Here is a 24,539-nt window from a genome sequence, read left to right as displayed (position 1 = left end):
GTGTTAAACGGGCAAAGGAATCAGCTGTTTGAGGGCTCCCTCCCAAACAACTGCCCCCCTATGTAGGGGACACCTCACAGCACTGACCCCTGCCACACATACTCTCCCTGCGGGAGGCTCACGCCCCTTGGTTCACCTGGGCATCTTGCAGCGCCACCTGCTGGCTGTGCCCGGTGCCTCCCACACTTGAGGAGCCCGTAGAGCTGAGGAGTGCCTGGCATGGCTGTGCCCCCACGTGCATGGGCAGTCCCAAGGGCCCCATGTCCCAGACCGTGAGATCACTATGCCCTCCTCAACGTTCAGAGAACCAAGACCAGTGACAGCGGTCTACAGCTCTGTGGGAAGCAGCCCTGCCCGGAAAGTCCCCACACGGTCTGGCACTGACCCTGGCAAGCCCAGCAGACTCCCATTTGGACCTCAGCCCGGCTGTGGTCACCGCGCCTGCCCAAAGGCCTGCTGAACTCCACGACACCCCTGTCTCATCCTCTCCCTGGCATCCTGCTCTCACTCTGGAGTACTGACCACTGGCTGGGGTGGCCATGAAGTTGTTGCAGACAGTGTCAGGGTCACTGGCAGAAGTCAGGTTCAGAACCAGATCCCACCAGTCTGGGGCCCCTGCCCTCACAGGTCCCCAAGGGCCCATTGTGTGGGGACAATGGCTTCCGGAGCCAGGTCCCTCTCCCAGCAGGAAAGCCATAAAGAGCCTGCACTCTGCCCTTTGAAGGACCTGGGTGGGCAGTCAGAACCTGAGGCCTCAGCCCCCACCCCTTGCCAGCCTGGCAGGGACCCAGGCCTCCCCAGGGACTGGCCAGCCCTCCAGGCACGTAGGCACCAGACAGGCCCTGACCAGTCAGACACTGCTGACCACATGCAGGCATGTCCCCACCCCCCCACAGCACAGAAGCTGGGCTCAGGCGTCCACCCCATGGGAACCAGCTGGACCGTTGGAGTTCCCCCAAGGGATCAAGGTGCATGTGCGAGACTGAGGAGAGGGTCTTGGAATGGCTGAGCCTCCAGCAGGCACACCTGGCCCCTGCTGCCTGGGGCCTGGGCCAGTCCTGCAGTGGGGCTGGCAGTGTCTCCCACACTAGGGCTCCACTATCTTGCTAGGCAAGGGGGGCCATACCCTAGGAAGGGCAGGTGAGAGTGATGACGACGAGGACAGCAAGCCAGGGAGCCCATGAGGGGTGTGGCCCTGTGGCACAGCAGCCATGGTGAGGAAGTGTAGCCCCACAGACAGGACTACATGCTTGGGGCCTTAATGAAAACCGAGTCCCCAGACCCAGCCCAAGGCCTCACATGTGCCCATGGTTCTGTGGTTTGTGCTTTTTATTGTTCAGAGAAAGGAGTGTTCCTGGGGGCAGGGGACCCCAGTTGGGGCCTAGAGACAGGAAGACTGGTGAGAACCAGACTGGACAGAGGAGTCAACACTGGACGGAGGTGGCCCCCAGGGGCAGCCAAGTGGCCACAGGTGGGACAGAGTGGAGCTGTCCACCAGCTCTCCCACAACACAGGCAATGTGGTCCAGTTGCCACAAGGGACCCTCAGGAGCTGATCCCTGGGTAGCCCATCCCCGCTGTAGGCCCACAACCACAGTATGAGTCCCTGAGTTTGTCCCACTGTGACCCCAGGGCCCCTCTGTGCTGCAGCAGCCCGCAGGATGGCTGCCCTGCTCCACACCCCTGCTGGGCCCAGGCAGCCTGTCCTGAACCAGGCTCTTCCCCATAAAGCAGCCCCCAGGTCAGACCTGGCCTCACCCAGCCTTCACTTACCCAATAGCACCAGAGAGCAATGGGGGGGGCGGGCGGGGAGGCACCTAGAGGAGAGACAGGCTGCTGTGCCAGTGCCTCAGTCTCCAGGGTGCACAGGTCCTGGGCAGCCTGGACGGAGAGGTGGTGTGGCCTGGAACCTGTGATGGCAGGTGGGCAGAACTCCGAGGGGCACAGGCCTCAGTGGTTTTGCTGTTGGAGGCCCTTGGGTGCTCCTGGGAGTGTGGGATGGCCATTGGCCCTGCGGTTTGTTTGCAGGCCTGGCTCATCCAGAACCCACCATGGGGCTGCAGGTGACAGAGGCTGTCAGGTATGTGGGCCCAGCTGGGTGACCTTGAGCTGTCACTCAAGCCCCTTTGCCTTTGGCCTCAGCTGAGCCACAGAGGAGCCCATGAATTTCCCCCAGCACCTGTGCTGACCTTGACCTCTGAGAAGTCAGAGCAGAGGCTCTGCTCAGCGCATGACAGGGAGGCCCCAGGACTGGAGATAGGGGACGGTCCTGTGCCAGCCCCTGGGGGAGAGGCTTGGAGCAGCAGCCACAGCCCCTCCAGTGACAGCCCCGAGGCGTCAGCCCTGGGCCACTTCTGGGCCAGCAGCTGGAGGGACCTGACCTTTGGGCATCTGGATATGTGAGTGCTGGGGAGGGTAATGCCAGTGTGGGTGGAGGGCACGAGTTCCCCTTGGGCCAACAGGCATGGCGGCAGTGACCTGCACACGGGCACTGTCTAGCCGCTGGCCTCCCCATCACTCGCTGCCTGCATGTCCGTGTGGCGTTGACCCCACTGCTTGAGGACCCTGTGTCAGGTCCTCCTCGCCCCCCTCCCAGGGCATAGCTCTTCCCCACCAGCCCCTCCTCTGAGGGGCTGTACGCCTACCTCAGCCACACACGCACGGCCACGCTGCCCCCCACAAGTAGTCTTCCGGCCCCGCCTGCCCCTGCAGCCTCCCTGGGGCTGTGTCCCTCTAGGGCAGGCCACAAAGCCACACACAGAATCACCAGACCACAGCCTCAGTGGGTTTCTGCTCAAGTAACATCTTCCTGTGCTTAGAACCCAGCCCCCATCCACCTCCCAGGTGGCCCAGGGTGCCGGCCGGCCCCAGAGGGCCGCAGACACATGGCCTCCACGTCCTGACCTCAGACTCCAAGTCTCTGGGAGGAGGCCCAGCCCACCCCAAGGGACCAAGTGCTAGCCCAGAGAGGCAGTGTAGGGTGGCCTGCCCCTGAGGCCACCCTCTTCTGAGGCAGCAGGAAAAGGCCGAAGCCCAGCCCTTGAAGACATGTCCAGAGCAGTGCCAACCCGGGCAGTGGTCTCTGGGCCTCCCCGTGCTGAGGCCTGAGGCCTGGCCCCTGGGCGGTACTGGGCAGCAGGAGCCCTCTGGAGCAGGACGGCCCAGCTCAGGAACCTGCCCGCCTCCCCTCTGGGGTGCGGGGCCAGACGCCGGTGCAGACACAGGCGGCCACTGCTCTCCTGGCTCAGGCCCTCCGGGCTCAAGGGTGGGGAGTAGCCCCCTCCGCCTGGTCCCAGCGCAGAAGTGGTGGGAGGGAGGCCAGGGTCTGGCTGGACCCCGCAACTAGAGGTCCAGGACCAGCCCTGGACCCACAGAGGGACGAGTAGACACAGTGCTTCTCAGTGACTACAGGTGGCAAGTGCAGGGCACCCAGCCCCATGAAGGGCAGAGAGCAGGGTCCCGGAGCCCCCGAGGCCCCACTCACTGGGACAGGAGCTGGCCTCCCTGTGCCTCAGTTTCCTTACGGAAACCCCACAGTCACGCCTGTAGAGGGCTCTTGGGCTATGAGACCTGTGTCTGATCAGTCACACGTGGGCAGCGGTCCAGTCCCCTGTTCTGGACAGAAACTCGCCTCACACCATTCAGAAGAGCGCTGTGCCCCGGACCCCACTCGAGGCCACGAGGCCGTGAGGCAGAGGCTGAGCAGCAGGCCGGGCAGCACCTCTCGTCACAGGGGTCTCCGTGCTCACCCCTGGGGGCCCAAGGCCCGGCCTGATTTCTCAGACACCAGCAGGGTCCACCACCAGGACACTGCCCACTGCCGGGTCACGCCTTAGTAGCCATCATCATCGTCACCGTCACAGCCGTAATCTGCAAACCAGAAAGGACAACCGTGGCCGCTGAGGAGGGTCGTGCTGTCAGAGCGCCCAGGCTCCCCTCCCTTGCCCCCTAGATGCTCTGGTACCAGCTGCTGGGCTGTGGCCACACAGCCCCCCCCCAAGTCTGGGACTGCCACCTGGTCCCTGCAGGTGCTGGGGGCCAACAGCCTGCCTGTGGGAGAACGCTCCACTTGTGCGGGCTGCACCAACCCCACCTGCCCAGCACCCACAGTCTCCCCGATGGGGAGGGCCTGGCCAGCTCTGCCTAGCACACCGAGGGCCTCGAAACTCAGTGTCTTCACTCCGATTTCCTTCTAGGGTAAAACAGGCCGAGTGTACAGCGCACAGACCTCAGCGGAGGGCTGTCCAGCAGATGGTCAGTGCCCTCTCCCTGGACACCACTGCCCACGCCAGCCCCATGGCCCCGCGGGCCCTCACCGCTGCCGCACAGCATCTCCAGGGCGCTGACGCAGGGCTCCCCGTCCTCCTCGTCTGGGTCCTCCTCCTCCGCGTCCTCGTCGGGGTGGTATGACACTGGCCCACTCTCCACCACCACTGCCGAGGGCCTCCCGGGCTCAGCTCCTGGGGTGGGGGTGCTTGGGGGCAGGGTCTGTGACAGAGGGGCAGGCTCTGGGGCACGGTGCTGAGCAGGCTCCCTAACCTGCTCCCTGCTAAGCCCTTGCTGCTTCTCTGTTTGGCTTCCTGAGCCAGACCACAGCCCTGACCACAAGGAGGGAAAACCCTGAGCCCCGTCCCAGGAGGGCCTGGCCCCCTGAAAAGGCTGCCATTCAGGCAGGGAAGGCTGGCACAGGCAGGATGGACCTGGGGCTATGGCCTCACTCCCCAGAGGCTCTCTGGGTGACCTGGGTGATGGCCCAGGAGGGACGGCCCATAGGTGGTCGGGGCAGGGCTGTGCTCCGCAGGCCCCAGGCCCATTCCCAGGACATCTCTCCTGGGCACCCTGGGCTCAGGATGCCCCCTTCCCATGCAGAGTAGTGTGGCTGGCATCCCACCTTCCCCCGGGCCTGCATTCCCAGTGCGAGGCTCCGCCCCCACGTCCACACAAGCACCTCTCCCAGGGCCGCCTTCTTAGCTGGCTGTGCAGACACCAACGGCCTCAACCTGCAGGGAATCACAGGAGGGAGGGGTGAGGGGAGGAGCAGCGCTCTGGGGCCCTGTCTGACCTTCTCCTCCCAGTCCAACAACTCTGGTCACCCCTCTACCCAGCCCCTGGCCCACAGCAGGGGTACCCTGACTTGTGCTAGCAGCACCCCCTCCGCTGGGCCTGCTCTCCCTCCTCTAGACGCTCGGCCAGAGCATCTTTCCCCACTGTTGTCTGCAAGGGACCAAGGGGGAAATACCCAGAGCTCCTCAGTGCTGCCGACCCACCCCAGGGGGACAGTGCAGTGTGTGCACTGTCGCTGCTTCCCCGCAGGCCCAGCTGGGGAAGCTGGGGCCACACGCTCCACTGGGGGGGGTGGCTCAGAGGACCCACTGCACCTGCTGGGCCCAGCCCCACAAGGACCGGGCCTGGCATACGGACTCATGGGCAGGGTGTTCCCCAGCATGCGACTCCTGCCCCACCTCGCCCACCCAGCATGGCACCTTTTCCCCACGCTGGTCACTGGGTCAGCCCCACTCCTGCTGGCCGGCTTCTTCCTCCGAGGCAGCTTCCTGGCGCTGGCCCTGGCCCTGTCCTCGGGCCGTGCATCCGGCCTCTGCGTGCCGCCCCCACCCTTGCTGTCCAGGTCCCGGAGCACACTGTAGTTGATCTTGCTGGAGATCCTCTTCTGCTCCAGCATCTTCTCGATGGCCTCGCCGGCCGTGCTGGCCTGGATCGGCTCCCTGCGTTTGCAGGACTTCTTGGGCTGGAGGGGACACACCAGTCACACCCCCTGTCACCGCAGTCAGTGCCCTCAAACCCCTAACTACTTCTCAGGACGCCAGGGGAGGACAGGGCTCAGCGAACCTAAGGCCAAGCCCTCCTCCTCTCTTGGGGCGGGGGGAATGGCCCATGCTGCCCAACTGCACCCTGTCCAGGGAGCAGGGCCCCAGGCAGCACTGTCAGCAGGAAGCCTGGCCTGGTGCTGCAAAGTGCCCACAGCCCGCCATGCCATGTCCTGCCAGGCCCAGCAGACAGGGGTCAGGTGTCCTGCGCTCTGGCTGTGTTGCCGGCAGGGAGGTGTGGTCCCCTGACCATCTCCTGGGTGCCGAGCTGAAAACCACTTGCAGGAGTCCCCTATGCCGCCTCTTCGGCCCACCAGCTGTCACATGTGGCCCCCATCATGGGCCAATGACCCCAGGCTCTCAAGTGCAGCCTCCCAGTGGCCTCAGGCCAAGCCCTGTCTCTCCTCTGGCTTGGTCACAGGCTTGGCTGCCCCCCGACCTGGGAGCTCCCTGGCAGGACAGCACCATCTAGCCACAGAAGAAAGCTCAGCCCCTCACTGTGACCACCAACTAGGTGGGTGGCAAAACAGGCCCACAGCACCTGCCAACACCCTGCCTAGGGCTGCCCCTGAAGCCGAAGGGCAGGTGGGCCCCCTACCTTCTGTTCCTTGTATACGCCAAGCTCCTTCTCCTTTGCTATCCGCGCTTCTTTCTCTGAAAGGCCGACAAGTGCTGGGTCAGCAAGGGCCTTGACCCTGGGGGGCCCTGGGTGGGGCCGGGCACTCACCCCTCTGCTCCCGCAGGTACTCGGCGTTCTCCCGCATCCACAGCTCGGCCTTCACACGGGCTTCTGCCTCGTTCAGGATGTACTGGGCAGAGCACACAGCACCCTCAGCCACAAACTCGCCTCCCACTTGGGTACCTGGTTGAGGAGTGGGCCCTGACCCAGGAGGGCGCGTGTGTGCACCACACTAACGAACGGTTCATCCTTGGGAGCCCATGGGTGTCCCCCAAGCTCCCCATCCCTGGTCCCAACAAGGGAGTGAGCTGAGGGCTCCAGAGGCCAACTTGGAAACTAACAAGTGGTCTTTGGTGCAATGTCCTGAGAGCAGGGATGGACCACGCCTGCCTGCCGCAGGCCTCGTGCACTCTCAGCCCTGAGACTGGGGGTCTGCGGCTGTGGGGCACTCAGGTCAGGGTCCCTGTGACTGGCAGGGCCTCAGCGCATGATCCTGGCGGGACTGACGTCTGTGTCGCTGCCCATGTCCCACAGGGTGTAGCCCAGAGGGCACAGGGCCCGAACTCACCCTGTCGATCTCCAGGTCGTCGATGCCGCTGAGGTCCAGCTCGCCGTCCCCCGAAGTGTCCTCTAGGGAAAAGCACAGCTTCTTGTCAGCTCGAGCCAATACCACCTGCGCTCTCAGGACGCCGCTCCAGACTCGCCGCCTCGGGGCAGACACTGCCCTCCCGGGACAGGGGAAGGAGCAGATGAGCCCACACTGCCCGAAGCGAGCGGGAGGCTAAACGGGGCTACTGAGCACAGCCCGCCTGCAGCGTCCTTGCTGTCTGGAGCAGTTTCCAGACTGAGCAAGGGCAGTCTGCCAGGTCTCTGCTCAACCACCCGGGGGGCCTCCAGGGGCCTCCAACTGCCCTCAGGACGACCCAGAGCCTGTCAGCCACCCTTCCTGCCCTAGCTGGGTTGACAGCGCCACCTTCAAGGCTCAGAAATCAGGCGGCCCCTCGTCTGCTGCCCCTCGCCATCCAAGGTCCTCCACGGAGTCCGGCCAGTGCTAGTCCGCCCGCAACAGGCTGTCTGGGACGCTTCCAGCTGAGGTCCTGCCAAGGCTCCCTTGTGCCCTTTGCTCTCTCAGCTCCAGCCAGAATGGCCTCTTTCTGTTCCAGGGTCACAGTGTCCCCACCACCTCAGAGCCTCCACACGTGCCCTCTGCCCTGCACTTTGCGCCACCCGCCCAGGGCACACGATTCACACCTAAGGCACTGAACAGCTTCCCTGAATGCCCTGATCCTTCAGGCAGCAACCCCGCATGGTGGCCACTGGGGGAGGTTCTCCCAGCAAAGGACCAGGACCAGCTGTTAGAAGTGAGTTGACAGAGCCAAAGTCGCCCTCCTCAAAAAGCTGTAGATCACTGTGCCAGTTCCGTGGTGGGAACAGCTGTCCCTGCTGGTGATGGGGCTCAGCGAGCGACACCCGCCTGCCCACACATCCCCACCAGGTGAGAGAAGCACAGGAGGACAGGCACGGGAGGCCAGTCTCTGTCCCTGGGGGACCTTTGGGATGTGTGTCTGTGACTTCTCAGCTAAGAGGCACCGGATGCTGCTGCACAAGCACCTCCCAGGTTCCCTGGGGCAGGAAGGAGCCTGTGGCTACAACCCTACCCAAGGTCTCCAACCAGGACCTGGGCCGGCGGGCAGTGGTCCTGGCTGGGGGTGGGGAGTCCCAGGGTGGGGGTGGGGAGGTGCCCTGCTGGCATCGGGTGTCGGCACACACTGGACCCGACAGCTCCCGCAGACCTGCACCCGGGGGGGCAGGGAGGGGGGCTGGCAGTGCCACCTCCGCCTCCTGCAGACCAGGGGGCCAGCCCTAGCCCACCCAAACCCAGAACCTGTGCCCTGCCCACTACGCGCCCCGTACTCACTGGGCTCCCCGCTGTGTGAGATGCACTCGCGGATGGAGTCTGAGATGCCCAGGCTGGCTGCTGTGGGCAGGGGCCCCAGGAGGGACTCCAGGGCAGGGGGCCTGCCGCTCCCGCTGGGGCTGCCTGCTGCCTCCGAGCTCCTGGGGTCCCCCCCGAGCAGCTCCTGGTAGAAGTCCTTGTTCAGGTGGCTGGCAGCGGCCTCCAGCTCCTCGTCCGCGGCGTCCTCCTCACCGAAGAAGCTGGCTGCGGGGTCCTCGACGGAGCCTGGGGGCACAGTGCCACACCAACTGTCAGCCGCAGTGTCCAGAGGAGCCCGCTCTTGTGCAGAGACACTCCCACCAGCTGCAAAGGGTGTTCACACCAGTCATCGGAGGACAGAGCCACCAGACGTCCTTGTCACCAAAGGTGCCTGCCATCAACGACAGCCAACACCTCATGCCTGATGTGAGATTAGCACAAGGCAGCTGCTCAAAGACAAACCGCCCAGAAAGCAACTCAACAAACGTTCGTGACTCTGGATGGGCGCGAACTTCTTAGAAGAGACTCAGAACAGAGCCCATAAACAGTGCACAGACTCCTTGCAGGTCACACACCTGACACAGGACCTGTATTTACTAACTGCAACGACCTCTCAGAACTTCGTAAGGAAACACACTCCTGGTCAAAAAAAATGGGCAAAAGATCTGAGTAAGGACCAGCAAAGACGACACCTGGGTGGTGAGGGAGCAGGGCCCCCACCCCACGGAGCGCCCACCGGGGCGGCAGGAGCACGTCCGCTGCACTTGGGGCGACGGCCCCGGCCTGGAACAGCCACCGTGTCCTCGGACAGGACAGCTGTTCGGGGTCTCCGGTGCGGGGAGCCGGGAAGAGGGATGGGAGCTGACGGAGATAAAACAGGCAGACAGGTGACCACCTGAGACGGGGTGGGCGGGCCTGAGGCCCCTGTGGGACAAGTCCTGGGGGTGAGCACACGCCCGATGCACCTGGCACCGCCTTCCCCACACTGTGTGCCAGTCGCACCCCCGTGAGGCAGACACAAAGCCACTGCATGCGCAGCTGTAAACGGCGCTCGAGTGCTTACAGTCTCGGTTGGCAGCGAGTGTCGTGTGCGGGGTTCGCATATGGATGAGTGTCCCCTGGGGACAACCTTTCCATCCCCAGTGAGGAGTTGTGTGGGTGACCCTCTTCTGGACACACCCTGTGGCTCTCTACCCTGAACACACACGAAACCCCCTTCAGTGGAAAGACCCTTCCTGCTGCACAGTCGGCTCTGCCAGGCCTCCTGCCTCCTCACACATTTCATGGGGACACAGTGACACCGAGACCGAGACCACGGGAGCGGTGGCCTCCACAGGCTGGCAGGCGTGGCGCCGGTGGACGACCCCAGGGAGAGGCCCGAAGGCAGCCAGGCCCGTCCTGCCCCACTGAGCTCAGACCCAACGGCTGGGGGGGGTGCAGAGCCTGCCACCCTGACATCGTGCAGCAGTGAGGTGGGGACAGGGCTGGCGGGCTGGGATGGAGTGTGGGGCACGCGCCTGTTTTGTCATGGACAGGCAGGTGCTGCCAGGAAACACCAGGAAAACCTGGCCAGGCCAGAGAACACCTCCAGGGGGAGCCCCTGGCCACAGGTCCCCCACTGCTCGGGGGCAGAGGCGGCCAGAGCAGCAGAGGCAGACGGGATGGCTCCCTGAACAGTCCGCACAAGAGCGTCTCAGACACTGGCTACCTGCGTCCTCCAGAGCCCACAGGGTGCCGTGAGGGCTGGGCCCCTAAGGCATCAGCAGGGAGACAACCAGGGACGTAGGGACGCAGGCCAGAGCCAGGGAGCTCCTTCCACCCTAAGGCATCTCCGAAGACTCCTGGCCACAGACACGCAGCAGACGGCGCAAAGGAGGGTCAGCGCCCGCAGCCCTCCCGGCATAACCCAGAAAATGCAGTTCGTGACAAAGCGGAAACCCCTTCCAAGCGTGGCATCTGGGCTCCGAGCGCCGAACAACCACGGCTGTGGCCGAGTGGCAGACAGCACCCGCCACCACACCGGTGGCACCCTGCCCTGCATGTGCGGCCCCAACACCAGCAGGCAGCCGCCCACGGGCTGTGCAGAAGCAGGTGCATAAAGGCAAAGTAGCAGCAGCAACAAACCTGTGCGAAGCTGCAGACACAGGAACTCGATGACCTACCAAGAAAAAGCCCTGAAACTAAACTATGTAACATCAGGAAAAATAAGCAGGAAAAGTCACTAATAAAATGAAAAGCATCCTCAGACACAACTCGGTTCAATCCTGTGTGGGAAGAGCAGCTGGCCGGACAGACAGTACAGCGTGTGAGAGTGCGCAGACCCACACTGAGGTGGGATGCACCCCCGACCCAGGACGCATCCCACCTGCGCACACCCTGCGTGGGCACAAGGGTGCGCGTGCCCTTCACAGGAGAACCTGGCATCTTGGCCTAGAGCCCTGCACCGTGGTCCTGGCGGCATATAGGCCCTGCAGGGAAGCTGTGATGTGCTTGCTGCCCCCACTTGATTCTGCCTGGTGCTGGGGCTGACGGTGGACACAGTGGAGCAAGGGTCGGGGGCCCACCCATTGAGCGGAGCAGTGGGAGCATCAGAGAAGACCCCCGCCTCTCACGGGGACCTCAAGTCAGGGTGGGGGCTGCGTCACAGTCAAGCACCGTCCAGTCAAAAACACCCTAAGTAGAGGGAGCCCCACACACTTCCCTGCAGACCTGCTGCTGTGGCCGACCTGAGCCGAGCTCAGAGCATGACTGTGACCCAAGCTGTCACACTGAGCTCCATCTCGGGAGTCACTGCCCTGTCCTCTCAGCACAAGCAGGAGTCACAGGTGGGCATTTCATAGACATGAATGGGGGGGGTGGGCAAAAACACAAAACACGGTGCCCTGTGGAAGGTGGGCTGTGACCCACATGACTGCGCAGGGGATGGGGCCACAGGAGAAACCCGCATTCAAGTTGCGGCCTGGCTCCCACCGAACGCTGGACGTGCCTGAGCCAGGGCAGGACTCACAATCCACGCCGCCGCCAGTTGGGACTGTCTGTGCTGAGGCCGGGTACACAAAGGTGCACAGGGGCGGTGTTGGCACAGACAGCAGCCACTGCAGGGATGGGAGAGAAAGCACTCCCTAGCACAGAACAGGCTCAGACTTGGGGACCGTGGGGACAGCACTGGCCTCCTGTGGCTGTGGGGCAGCGGGGCAGGGGGTGCAGAGTGTAGGGCGGCAGTGAGGACGTATGACTGAAGATCACGGAAAAGACACACCAGGGTGGCTGCCAGAACCTGGAGAGGAGCCTGGGGCGTCAGCCACCCAGACCGAGTGTCCAAGTAGATAAACGTCATCTGGCACCTGCTCCGGGGCCTGGGCGTCGTGGGACAAGACTGGGTGAGATGGACCTTGAGGGGCAACTGTGGAAAGGGGCTTGGGGTGGCCAGCAGCCACATGTCCAGGGCTGAGCTCCGCCCCTTGGGAGGCAGGCAGGGCTGGCCTGTGTCCAAGAACAAGAGCCGAGGGGACAGCTTCAGTCCAGGGCCACCGGGACAGGAGACCGGTGGGTGTGGATGCTGGGGAGCTGCCCTGGGCAGGGTTGGGGGGCCACCTGATGACGAAAGGCCTGTGTGAAGTGGAACATGTGGATGTGGACAGGGTGCAGGCAGGGGTGGCCCAAGCAGCTGGGTGTGGGGATGGACTCACCGTCTTTTGCCAGGCTGGCCAGGGCCCCCTTGGCCTTTGGCCGGCTGTTTTCTAGTTCAGTTTCAATTGCATCCTGGTAGCTGGAGATTTCACCTGAAGTGAAAGATTAAGAGTAGAAAGTGAACACAAAACCTCTTTGCTAAGGAGCCCACGGTACCTGTGTGGCGGGCCAGCTGGTCACCTTCGACTTCCTCCAGCTTCTTCGACAGCACCTGCTCGAGCTGAAATGGGGAGGATGAGAGCACTCAGTGACAGGAGGGGCCCCTGCGGGCCTGTCATGGACACAGGGGCCCCTGATGCCAGCCTCGCCTTGCCAGAACTGTGCTTCACAGGTGCAGATCAGAGGTGAAAAGCAGCAGTTTCAGGGGCCAGGAAGTTTGGGCAGCAGTGGCCCGGGGTCCCCTGACTTAAGGACTGGGCCCTGGAGAGGCAGTTCTTGCCCCTGTGACAGGGAGAGGGACAGTCTGGGAAGAAGCCCCGTGCACCCACCCTGGCTCCTCCATGTGCCCGCCTCACTCCACACACGGACGTCTGCATGCAGACCCACCACTCTGCCACATGGGTTATGCGGTGTCAGACTATAGGATGTGACAAGGGCCTCGAGTGCTGACGGCAAGGCCAGGCAGTTGGCAAGCATGTGGGCTCACCTGCTTCATCCGCAGCTTCCGCTGGCCAGCTGTGTATGACGGGGGATCACACTCTTCCTCCAGGTCGATCTTCATGAACTCGTCCACGGTCAGCTGGCTGGTGGGCGTGTCTTCAAATTCTGTGAGTCTAGAACAAAGACAGGAAGGGGACCTGACGCCCCTGAAGAGCCACTCAAACCAGCACCCAGTTTACAAACAGCCCCAGACGGCCTGGGGTTCCTGGCCCAGTGCCTGGCTGCTCCTGGGGAGCACAGGCCCGCAACCCTCCGCAGTCCTGCCAACAGCTCAAACCCAACTCAGGACAGGAGAAGGCCATGCACTCTCCCAGCTCCCACAGGCCGTCAGAGAGGCCCTGGGACAGAGAAACCCAGCCCGGGGCCACATGCCCGGCTGCAGGTTTTCAACCCCGTCAGCTTCCCCCAGTCCATGCAAGAACAAAATGCTGAACCAGAGTTTAGAAAGTGAACGTGAGTTACACGAACACACAGGGCTCTGTCTGCCTCTTGAGGAGGGCCTGGCAGAGTGGGGGCAGCAGGTGGACCCAGAGCGACACAACTGCAGCGGCTGAGACCCCTGCACCCCACAGCAGCACCTCGCTAGGCCACTCATGCACACAGAGGTGGTGGCCATGTTTGAGCCCAGCTTCCAGGTGACCGTCACTCGGGCCATGCCGAGCAGGACACAGGCAAATCTGCCCTCTGTGCCCATTTCCTGACTCTTTTGAGCTGCAAAGCCTACAAACCACCATCCACCTGAACTTGTCTTAGAGAGAACAAGGCCTGCTAGAAAGGGGTTGGCCTCGAGACAGACCTCTGCAGGACAGAGGGTGGCGCCAGGACGGTGGAGGGCCCCACCTTCAGGACCCCAGGCCTGGCCGAGCCTGGCAGAGAGCACAGCCCTGCCCCCCGCAGAGGCCACTCACCTCTTGCGCAGTGTGGACTCGCACACTTTGACCACACCGATGACCTCTTTGATGGTTCTTCGGAAGTCGTGCATCCTGGCTGCCACCAGAAGTGCTGGGAGGAAGACAGGGGTAAGCAACAGAACACGCCACACACTGTGAGCCAGCGTCAGGGCTGACCCACACTTGGGATGTCTGCTGCCTGGTAAGTGGTGGCTACATAACCCAGGTAAACGCCAGGGGGCCAAGGCCCACGCACGGCTCTGCCCATAACTGCCGAGATGCACAAAGTGTGTGACACGCTGCGTCACACCCTCTGTGGTTCAACACAGGATTCAGAGCGTGTTTCCTGAGAACTTCACGGAGCACCCCCAGAGGGAACCCGCCAACCAAGGTGCCTGTGCAGGAGACGCTGGCCAACGACGAGGCCAAGGGCTCTGAGGGACACAGGGAGCAGCCTCGTGCTGGGTGCAGTGACCACCATGGGGCGCAAACTCAGAAACCAGGCTTTGGGGCGGAAAGTGAACCTCAGGCAGCGTGTAGCCTGCTGTTAGACGACCGTGAGAACACGGCTCTTGGGGTCCAGAAGGGAGCAGACCTGCAGACACTGGGCACAGGGCCAGGGGAAAGCACAAGGGCCCCGGCAGCCTGAGGGGCCCTGAGTGGGCTGCAGGTCCAGGGCCCCGAAGGACCTGATGCCATTTGCAGGTGGCTGCCACTGGAGAACACACCAGACAGCTGCCCCCAGGGCCAGGGCCCAGCAGTTAAGCCCCAGGTCCACACAAGGGAGCCTGGCAGTCCCCTCAGTCTGATGGCCCTGCCCCTCCCCCAGGCCAGTGGAGGGCAACTGGGAGCAGGTTGAAGTCCCTGAGGGCATGGGAGGCTGGGAGGCAGCTCTGGAGACGGCCCTGCGCCCACTACCCGGAGGCCGGTGGGCCCGGCCAGTTTGACTCCAAAGCCCCTCACCTGCCCCGCAGAGGCCCGACGGGCGCCGGCCCGTGTGCATCCAGTCCCTCTTCATCCTCTGCAGGAGCCTCAGGGCCGTCATGGACACCTCGTGGTTCTTCTCGCCAAACTCCAGCAGGTGGGCAAAGCGTGGGATGTATAGGCACGGGTCTGTGGCAGACACGTGCCTCAGTGTGTGTCCGGACAGGATGGCCATACCACTGCACCCCCAGCACCCCAGGCAGGGCCACCCTCACCAGTCCTTCCACCACACAGGCTCCCTGGGGACATGCAGCCTCCCTGACCCGCGGGTGGGGGCCCTCACCGCACGCCCCCTCCCATGGCTGGGCGGCTGCTGCTTCATTTGGGCACTTCATGGACGACGGGTGAGGTTGAGCTGATTTTAACATATTTATTGGCTGACATTCATTCCTGTGGAATGTCGGCTTCTGTCTTCTGCCCCTTTGTCTACAGGTGTGTGTTGCATTTCTTCGCCCGAGTGTCTACTCATTACTAAGGGCCCCGGGCACACCGATGCACATACAGACACACGCCAGGGCAGGCGCAGGCTGGGGACAAGGCTTTCCGCGGCCGCCAGCCTCTAGGGCAGCAGCGCCAAGTCACTTAACGGACTTGGTTGACTGAGACGCCGCAGCCTTCGGACAGGACTGTCCAGCAAAGCCTCGCTTGAGAGAGGCCACTGGGGCAGAGGGCGGAAGAAAGAGTGGGGGCAGACCGGGAGGCCCTGGGAGGTACAGAAGGGGTAGGCAAGTTCATTACACCCCCAACCGCAGCAGGAAGTGGTGAGATAAGACCCTGGCTGTCGGGACACCGGGCACCCTCCTCCACGCGGGCCTCCCAGACTGAACTCCAGCCCTGGGGGCCCCATGACACTGCACACACTGCCACCTGGCACTTGTCAGCCTTGGCTCACAGGAAACTCAGGGACAGTTTCTGGGGCCACTGAGATGGGTGCAGCCCCTGAAGCAACATGAGTCCCTGAGGGCCCCGGGGGCCCGACTGGCACTCCCCACACCGATTGGGGTACCACCTGGGTGGTCTCACCACCAGAGTGTAGTCCAGCAGGCACAGGCAGCTGCTGCCTCTCAGCCCCTTCTGGGGGGTGGGGGGCGCAGACGGCACAGAGATCCCGAGGTGCCCAAGGCCATGTGGCCATGTGGCCACCATGAGGCTGACTCAGGTATATGGCTGGACAGCTTGAAGTTACAGCCAATGTCCACCCTGGGTGTTTTGTCTGGGGTTTGTTTGTTTTCTTGTTTTTGGTATTTGGTTACTAAAAAACTTTTGGGAGAAAATCAAAATATGCTTTATAAATGACACAAATAGTTTTCTAACTATTTTTTTTAGAAAACATACCATCAAAGCTGAGGTTTAAAAGCAACATAAAGGACTTCATCCTAGTTTGGGTGGGACGTGGACTTAAGTTTAAAAATCCTGGTGCCTTGGTTGGTGTGGCTTAGTTGGCTGGAGCATCGTCCTGTGACCAAAGGGTCACAAGTCTGATCCCTGGTCTGGACGCACACGATGCCCCTTTGGGGGCGACCAACTGAGGCTTCTCTCCGGCACTGATGTTTCTACCTTCCTCTCTTTCTAAAAAAGCAATGAAAAAATGCCCTTGGGTGAGGACCCCAAAAAATAAGTAAAAAGAAGTAAATATACTGGTAAAAATTTCAAGGCAAACCCACTAGGAAAGGGGGTGGTGCTGGGAGGAACAGGGACTGTTCTGCTGGGAAGGAAAGGAGCAGGCCAAGGAGAAAGCGGCGAACACAAACACAGACCACACGGGCCAAGTGAGATGCCATTCAACTTGGACGGAAAAGCAAAATTCAGGGGCAGGCTCTGCAGCAGGCACTAAAAATTGAGGCCGAAACACAAACACCAAAGGCTGTGCCCAACCTCACAAGCACGGTCACCAGGATGATGGGCGGCAGCAATGTGAACACAGCTGTGGCCACTTGAGCAGTGAAGGGGGCGGGATGGACACTGCCGGGTGCAGAGAAAGTGAGCCTCTTACAGGAGGCCAGACAGACACTGGCAAATGCAGCAGGAACGAGCACAGCAGCAAGGGCTGGGGACCAGTTTCAGACCACGATGCTGCGTGGGTCTGGCACAGACCGCAAGCTGGACAGACTCAGGGGAAGACTGAGTCTCTAGGAAGAGCTGTCACCACAGTGTGCGTGCGTGGTGCACTCTGTGCAGGAACCAGCCCCGATGGGCAGCTCAGCTGCAGTGTGGTCACCACGCACCAAGCTTGCAGGTTCGACCCGCCGTCGAGGCAGATACAGGAACCAACCGGTGACCGCATCAACGGGTAGCACAACGAATCAATGCCCACCAAAAATCAGTTCTAAACACATATAATCTATGCATTTCAAATCCAGTACCCTACAAACAGCAATCGTGCCTCTCCAAAGCCTGTGGGGCAGTTCTCAAACGGACCGTGTGTGGGAGAACAAAGAAACCCTCCACATGGCTGGAGAACACAGCTCTCACAGGACACGCCCTTTGACCTCAAGTGTGAGCACTAAGTGCACCTGCCGGGGGCTCGGTGGGTTAGAGCACTGTCCAGCACGCCAGAAAAGGCTGCTGGTTCAACCCCCCAGTCAGGGCACACAGAGCAGGCAACCGATTAATGTTTCTCTCTCTGTCAAAAACCAACAAGCAGACCCTTGGGTGGGGATTAAAAAAAGAAAGAATACTGAATATTAGCCAGAAAAAGATAAAACAGTCCCCTCGTGTCCAAGCAAAGTATTAGGAAATTAGAGAGCAAGCTTAGACTTAAATGCTTTGCTAAGAAAGAAATAATGAACTAAATGTTAAGGGAAAAAGTTAACAAAATAAAGCATTTAAAGTAGACAAATGGAGTAATAAGCAAAAATAATAAATCATCACCACCCAGAAAAAAGTTTAAAAAGAGCAAATCAGACAGCTCCATGGTGCAGGTGCTGAGACACACACAGCTGGGGCAGGAAGGGCCCAGAAACAGCCCCACACATGCTCAGCGAGCCCCTAAAGGGGCCGGAAAGCCAGGAAAGGTAGTCTCCTCAAGGAACCGGGTTGGAGCCCTGGCTGGTGGCTCAGCAGACTGAGCCCAGGCCTAAGAACCAAAGTGTTACCAGTTTGATTCCCAGTCAAGGCACATGCCTGGGTTGTGGGCCAGGTCCCCAGTGGGGGGCTTGTGAGAGGCAACCACACATTCATGTGTCTCTCCTGCTTTCTCCCTCCCCCCCAAAACAAACAACAAACAATCAAACAAAAAACTCGAAATAGTGCTGGAAATCTGGACCCTTATTTTACATCACATTTGAAAAACAACTCGACCCTGGCTGGGCAGCTCAGTTGGCTGGAGCATCATCCTCAGATGCCAAGGTTGCAGGTTTGATCCCCAGTCAGGGCACATACGAGGATCAACCAATAAATGCATCAATAAGTAGAACAACAAATTGATGTTTCTGTCTTCCTCTCTCTAAAATCAAAAACTAAAATAAAATTCAAAGCAGATTAGAGAGCTAACTGTAAGATGTGGAACCCCCCAAACTAGAAGAAGGCTTAAAGGGAACTCAGGGCATCAGAGTGGGCCAAGATGTCTTGGATCTGACACCAAAAGGACAGGGAACAGAGCAAAAACACACAAATGTGACATCAACTTAAAAACTTCTATGCGGCAAAAGAAACAATCAGCATGAAAAGGCACCAAAGAAACGAAAGAAAAGTATTTTCAAATCATGTGTCTGAGAAGGGACTACCATCTCATATGCAGAGAACTCCTGCGACTCCTGAACGACAGACACCTGATTAGGAAAAAAGGGCGGCAGTGGCTGGTGTGGCTCAGTGGACCGAGTGCCCTCCTAGGAGCATCCAGGTCACCAGTTCAATTCCCAGTCAGCCGAGGCACATGTCTGGGTTGCAGACCAGGTCCCCAGTAGAGGGCGAGCGAGAGGCGCACTGATGTTTCTCTCCCTCTTTCTCCCTTCCTTCTCCTCTCTCTAAAAATAAGTGAAATCTTAAAAAAAAAAAAAAAAAAAAAAAAAAAAAAAAGAAAGGGCAGAGTTCAGGCAGGCCAGCTCAGTTGGTTGGAGCGTAGTCCCCAGGCGCTGGCTGCAGGTTTGATCCCCAGTCAGGGCACATATAATAATCAACCAACAAATGCGTACATAAATGGAACAACAAATCAACGTTTCTCTCGCTCTCCTTCCCCCTCTCTCTAAAATCAATAAACAAAAAATCGAAAAACAAACAAAAGGGCCCTTGGACAGGTGGCTCGCTGTTTGGAGGGTCTGCCCATCCACCAAAAGGTTGCAGGTTCACTCAGGGTACGGGTTCCAGGCCCCTTCAGGGTACCGGTGGGAGGCAACCGATCCAAGTCTCTCTCCCCTCCTTCCTCTAAAAAAAAAAAAAAAAAAAGAAAAAAAGGCCCAAGGCGTGAAGCGTCATTTCTCCAAGGAAGACTCCAGATGTCAAACGGGCCCACAGCCAGGTATGGACACACTGGTTACCAAGGAAATAAGGATAGCCGCACTGCCCGTCTCAACCACACCGTGCGTGGCCCACTGCGGACCCTGGCCTCCGGCCACAACACCCCTGCTAAACTCAGTACTGCGGACTCCCAGCGCCTCTCAGGCCCCCGCCGCCCCCTCCAGAAGCCAGGCTGAAGGCGTGCTCATTTGCATACAGGGCGGGGCGCGGACAAGTACATCCTCTGCGCAGGGCGACAGGGCGGGCCGGCACCGTGACGCAAAGTGACGCGGGGGTGAACGGCGCCCCCTGCGGCCGGGCAGCGGGAGGCCGGGCGAGGAAGCAGTGCCCGCTGCGGCCCCATGCTGCTGCCCCTGGCCTGTCTGCACGGTCGGGTGACACAGTGTCTCACCGCGCTCCTGGTGCTCACGGAGCCGCCCCCGAGGCCCGTGCGTGGCGGGAGGGCGCACGGTGCACCGCCCCCGAGCGCGGAGGCCACCCTGCCTGTGAAGATGGCCGCGGAGTTGTACGCGCCTGCAGGCGCCACGGCCGCCACCGCCACGGACATCGTCAACAGCAACGCCACCGCCGCTGCCGTAGGCAGGAAGGCCCTGCCTAGTGCTCCGCCGCCGGCCGCGCCCCCGCCTGAGCCCTCGCCGCCAGCTCCCGACAACAACAACTTGGAGAGCCCCAACTGGCAGTCCTTCCACCCGACCCTGCGCGAGAGGTGAGTCCGGGCCGCGCCGGGCCTGGAGCCTGCTACCCCGCCCGTCCAGGCCCTGAGGCCTTAAGCTGGTCTTTCTGCGCCCCCTCCTCCAAGCGCGGGCGGAGCCCTGCGCCATTCGAGCCCTGCGCCTCGTGCCTTTCCCCTTTACAGGAACGCGCTGATGTTCAACAACGAGCTCATGGCCGACGTCCACTTCATTGTGGGCCCCCCGGGCGGGGCCCGGAGAGTGCCTGCCCACAAGGTTGGTTGAAGCTTGGCCCTTTGAACTCCCAAAGGTGACAGGCATTTTCTTATTAGGCACGGACTGTCTTCTTCCCCCGGGTGTAGCATCGCTGGGGCAGGGGGTGTCCAGGGCTCAGGACAGCACGCTCTCTCTCTGCAGTATGTCCTGGCCGTTGGCAGCTCAGTCTTCTATGCCATGTTTTATGGGGATCTGGCAGAAGTCAAGGCGGAAATCCACATTCCCGACGTGGAGCCTGCTGCATTCCTGATCATGTTGAAGTAAGTGGGCTCCCCTGGCTGCAAGAATGAGTGGTTTGTCCCTGTGTGCTGCCCTGGAGGGAAGGTCCACAAGGACTCCTGGGCTTGTCTCCCAGGCGCTGGGTGCTCTGGGGGGCCCCACACAGCTGGTGACATAGTCCCCACCCTGCCAGGTACATGTACAGTGATGAGATTGACCTGGAAGCAGACACAGTGCTGGCCACTCTCTACGCTGCCAAGAAGTACATCGTCCCTGCATTAGCAAAAGCATGTGTCCACTTTCTGGAGACAAGTCTGGAAGCCAAAAACGCCTGTGTCCTGCTGTCTCAGAGCCGACTGTTTGAGGAGCCCGAGCTGACCCAGCGCTGCTGGGAGGTCATCGACGCGCAGGCGGAGATGGCCCTGAGGTCCGAGGGCTTCTGTGAGGTTGACTGGCAGACCCTGGAGATCATCGTTGCCCGGGAGGCCCTCAACACCAAGGAGGCGGTGGTCTTTGAGGCTGTGCTGAGCTGGGCTGAGGCGGAGTGCAAGAGGCAGGGCCTGCCGGTCACCCCACGCAACAAGAGGCATGTTTTGGGGCCAGTCCTCTACCTGGTCCGAATTCCAACTATGACCCTGGAGGAGTTTGCGAATGGCGCTGCCCAGTCGGACATCCTGACCCTGGAGGAGACGCACAACATCTTCCTGTGGTACACGGCGGCCAACAAGCCCCCACTGGACTTCCCACTAACCAAGAGGAAGGGTCTGGCCCCACAGAGGTGCCACCGCTTCCAGTCTTCCGCCTACCGCAGCAACCAGTGGCGCTACCGCGGACGCTGCGACAGCATCCAGTTTGCCGCGGACAGGAGGGTGTTTGTTGCGGGGCTGGGCTTGTATGGGTCTAGCTCCGGAAAAGCCGAGTACAGCGTGAAGATCGAGCTCAAGAGGCTAGGGGTGGTCCTTGCCCAGAACCTGACCAGGTTCATCTCTGACGGCTCCAGCAGCACCTTCTCGGTCTGGTTCGAGCACCCTGTGCAGGTGGAGCAGGACACCTTCTACACAGCCAGCGCTGTCCTGGACGGCAGCGAGCTCAGCTACTTCGGGCAGGAGGGCATGACGGAGGTGCAGTGCGGGAAGGTGACCTTCCAGTTCCAGTGCTCCTCAGACAGCACCAATGGCACCGGGGTGCAGGGTGGGCAGATCCCCGAGCTCATCTTCTACGCCTGAGGCGCCGGCCATAGCTGGTTGGGACACACTGTGGGGGACGCAGGGAAGGTGGCACTCACTCTCTGCAGCAGCTGGTGGGCATCATGCACTTTGTGAATCTTTTGTACGTGGTCGGCTGTCGCCGAATGTATGAAATAGACATTTTCTACACAGCCAGAGCATTGGTTTCCGAATGCTAGCGACTGGGCCTCGTGATGTCTCCAACGCAGTGCGCTGGGGTGCCTATGGCAGGTGGAGGGCAGGCTGGGGGCAGACGGCAGCTCCAACTCCACCGGTGCCACCCACGCCGACTGCTAGGTGGGATTGGCTGTCTCTCCCACGCTCTTGAATTTTATTCTAAGTGGTTCTAAGTGTCAGATTTTCCCTTCAAGTCTGAAACCTGGGAACAGTCACTTCAAATAGCTTACCTTGAGTTTTAATAAAGTGAGAGCCACACATAGATACATGGTGCTTGAGTTCTCACCAGCCCAGCAGCAGGGAACACCTGCAGTACTGAACAACATAGGTGAGAAGCAAACTGCAGCCCAGGGAAGCCTGGCCTGCTCCAGGTCTGCCCTCTCCGAAGGCTAGGCCTCCCCCATCTGGGCAGGCCTGCCTCCTAAGACTGTAGCCAGAAAGCCCTGGAAAAAGGCTAGGAGTCATGTACTTCCTTAAGCATCACTAGCTGCTCAGACAAAACCTTTCTACTTGACAAATTCAGATTCAAGGGGGTGGGGTGGGGGCACTTGGGCCCAGGGCTCTAGCCCTTGGGAATGCCCCTGGCAGGCCCAGGACCCCCCTGTACTGGTGCACTGCAGTGAAGCAGGCTCCGTCCTCCCTGGGCCGTGGCCGTTTCTGGAAAACCTTGGCAGGACCCACAGGGAAGGGGTGGAACTGCATCACTCAGTAGTGATGTGGCCTCTTGGGAGGAGAGGGCCCTCCCTGCCCTGCAGCCCCACCAACCCCAGGGGAGCGTTCGCCCCAGGGGCCATCCTGTGGGTACTCCAGGACTGCCTTCCCTTAGTTCCAGGAGACGCACTAGACGCTGACGGGCACAGGAAGGAACAACCTGCCCAGGCCGACTGAGAACTGGCCGCCTGGCAACACTCCAGCACTCGAGCCAGGCTGCCCGATATGCCTGGGCCCTGCCTTCCCCGAGACACCCGGCTGCCAGTGTGCCTTGAAAGACGGACATGGGCCCCTACCCAAAGCAGTGTCCCTGCTTCCCTCTGTCCACACCCTTGTCCTCGGCTGCTGAGGAGGGACACCAGCACTCTGGCTTGATTCAGAAATAACTGCTGCCCTGCTGTGAGCCTGGGCACGTCTCTCACCTCACCGTGTCCTTGCACTGGCACGGGACCCCCCACTTGGCACCAGCCCCGCCGTACCTATCGCTGGTGCGTTGATGCACAGCTCTCTTGCCAAGAGGAGGAATGTCTTGCCCAGCACGTACACGTTCACCTGCCAGAAAAAAACACCGAGGGGCGGCGTTTGTATCCAGGAAATGTCTGCTTTTTTCTCTCAAATTGCATGTTTCATTTTGGTCTTTTAAAGAACCCATCAGCTCCCCAACCCCCATGGGCTGGCCCAACCCTGAGACGCGGGCCTAGCTTCCTGCCTGGTCCAGCCTGGCCTTTGGGCCCCTGGCTCAGGGCCTAAGAGGCCACCAAGAAAAACAAAACTGTGGTGTGTGCTGTGCCCACCCAGATGCCGAGGAGTGAAGGGGAAGCTAGAGGTCCTGGGGAGCACCCTCCACCCCGGCCAGGCACAGTCACCGTACCTGCTGCTCACAGGTGCCCTGAAGGCTCTGAGGGAAGCCATCCCTGGGGCCAGCAGCTTACAGCCCATGGCCTGCACTCCGACCCATGCACACACACAGTGTTAGTGTGTACATGTGTTAGTGTGCATGTTTGTGCATATACATGTATGATGTGTGTGCACCTCGGCCAGGCTCCCACTAGGTTTCCAGGTCTCCTGGCCCTCTGCCTCTGTGCAGGTCTGCCTTCCACACCACCTCCTGCCACCCTGTCCCTTGTCCCAGGTGGGGAAGATGCGAGTGTCCAGGGAAGGGCTCCCTGAACAGACTTCCAGCAGCAATCGAATGTTAAAAGGGGAAGTGCTGAAACACAGGCCTTCACCGCCAGAGACGCCGTCCCCCTCCTCATCCATCACAGGCTGGCGTGACAGACACTCCAGCTAAGGTTCACCGTTCGCAGCTCGTCTCTGACGGTGGTTAGTCACTAAGGGGGTGGCCAACCAGTCCTCCCCACTACACCCAAGGACAGGTAGGCTCTGCACGTACAAGCATCCCAGCTCTGCCTCTGAGGGCCAGGCCCAGGTGAGTGAGCACCCCTGTCAGCTACAACATAGTGGGACGAAGGAGCTTCCTGCCAGCACCCCTGGGTGCTCTCATGGCTCCTGCTGGAGGGTGTTCACTGTTCACTCAACCAGGGAGTGCCAGACCTTGGGGTATGTGGATAAGAACAAAATGAAACCCTAAACCTGGGTCTTCTCTTCCGATTTTGAGTCTTCTACTCATTTCCTCTCTACTTGAGCCCCCGGCAGCGTCAGCCCCGGGGAAGCCCCAGGGGAAGCCAACTGTCTGTGTACGTCCAGCCTGAACTTGCGGGTCAGCACAGTGACCCTCCCTGGGCCTGGTTTGGCTCCAGGTGGATGGAAACATCCATTCCAGCTGCCCTCTTCCCTGACTGGTTTCCTGTTTCCAAGGCTGTGAAGTGAGAAACTGCCAGAACACCCCCGCCCTGTAGGCAGGGCCCAAGCCCTTGCTGGACAGTGGTTCTGCCTGGCCTCTCACGTCCTTCCCGGGCAGTCAGCCTTGCACAGCGTGGGAAGTGCTTGGGCCTCACGGCCCCGGGGAGGTGTTCTGAGCAGGACCCCTGAGATACACCACGTGTAAGGAAGCTGGGAGGGCAAACACAGGCAGTACCCAGTGCTAGTCAGCCCGGTGTCCCATGTGACTCCTGGGCCGGGACGAACTTCCCCCGTGGGGATGGGACTTGTGTGGCTCTGCACGAATCCTCACACTGTGG

General features: G+C 60.9%; 2 protein-coding genes across 5 annotated transcripts in view; one reads left to right on the top strand and one right to left on the bottom strand.

Moving 5' to 3' along the window:
• Positions 1 to 1,311: 1,311 nt before the first annotated feature.
• Positions 1,312 to 24,539, bottom strand: part of BRF1 (BRF1 RNA polymerase III transcription initiation factor subunit) — a 42,603-nt gene continuing 19,375 nt past the window's right edge. Inside the window, exons 5-19 of one of the 3 annotated variants that reach the window (XM_053665998.1) lie at positions 22,878 to 22,950; positions 14,947 to 15,018; positions 14,643 to 14,792; positions 13,698 to 13,791; positions 12,776 to 12,902; positions 12,310 to 12,349; positions 12,129 to 12,221; positions 8,422 to 8,685; positions 7,072 to 7,133; positions 6,552 to 6,633; positions 6,423 to 6,478; positions 5,483 to 5,745; positions 4,948 to 4,999; positions 4,316 to 4,487; positions 1,312 to 3,869 (exon numbers count right to left, since the gene is read on the bottom strand). In XM_053665998.1, coding sequence (XP_053521973.1) covers positions 3,832 to 3,869; positions 4,316 to 4,487; positions 4,948 to 4,999; positions 5,483 to 5,745; positions 6,423 to 6,478; positions 6,552 to 6,633; positions 7,072 to 7,133; positions 8,422 to 8,685; positions 12,129 to 12,221; positions 12,310 to 12,349; positions 12,776 to 12,902; positions 13,698 to 13,791; positions 14,643 to 14,792; positions 14,947 to 15,018; positions 22,878 to 22,950 — 1,638 coding nt within the window. In that variant the 3' untranslated portion in view covers positions 1,312 to 3,831. Of the gene's footprint in view, positions 3,870 to 4,315; positions 4,488 to 4,947; positions 5,000 to 5,482; positions 5,746 to 6,422; positions 6,479 to 6,551; positions 6,634 to 7,071; positions 7,134 to 8,421; positions 8,686 to 12,128; positions 12,222 to 12,309; positions 12,350 to 12,775; positions 12,903 to 13,697; positions 13,792 to 14,642; positions 14,793 to 14,946; positions 15,019 to 15,998; positions 18,655 to 22,877; positions 22,951 to 24,539 lie in introns of those variants that run through there. The other 2 variants (XM_037132007.2, XM_037132009.2) reach the window with 2 other exon arrangements.
• On the top strand, positions 19,402 to 21,951 carry BTBD6 (BTB domain containing 6). 2 transcript variants are annotated; one of them, XM_037132010.2, is made up of 4 exons: positions 19,402 to 19,824; positions 19,975 to 20,065; positions 20,207 to 20,325; positions 20,478 to 21,951. In XM_037132010.2, exons 1-4 carry the CDS (start codon positions 19,460 to 19,462, stop codon positions 21,508 to 21,510), a joined length of 1,608 nt encoding a protein of 535 aa, XP_036987905.1. In that variant the 5' UTR covers positions 19,402 to 19,459; the 3' UTR covers positions 21,511 to 21,951. The 2 variants fall into 2 exon arrangements, with proteins under 2 accessions (XP_036987905.1, XP_036987906.1); XM_037132011.2 differs by lacking the exon at positions 19,975 to 20,065 and having other exon boundaries at positions 19,734 to 19,824.

This window comes from Artibeus jamaicensis, unplaced genomic scaffold (assembly GCF_021234435.1).
Source record: "Artibeus jamaicensis isolate MK-2021 breed Jamaican fruit bat unplaced genomic scaffold, CSHL_Jam_final contig_444, whole genome shotgun sequence".
NCBI classification, from domain to species: Eukaryota; Metazoa; Chordata; class Mammalia; order Chiroptera; family Phyllostomidae; genus Artibeus; species Artibeus jamaicensis.
The sequence above is the reverse complement of the archived record's forward strand: the minus strand, read 5'-3'. Positions and strand labels throughout refer to the sequence as shown.

Coding starts and splice junctions, on each gene's coding strand:
- BTBD6 (XM_037132010.2), top strand. CDS start 19,460: ATGCTGCTGCCCCTGGCCTGTCTGCACGGTCGGGTGACACAGTGTCTC. Junction 19,825..19,974: donor CACCCGACCCTGCGCGAGAG/GTGAGTCCGGGC, acceptor TCCCCTTTACAG/GAACGCGCTGATGTTCAACA. Junction 20,326..20,477: donor GCATTCCTGATCATGTTGAA/GTAAGTGGGCTC, acceptor CCACCCTGCCAG/GTACATGTACAGTGATGAGA.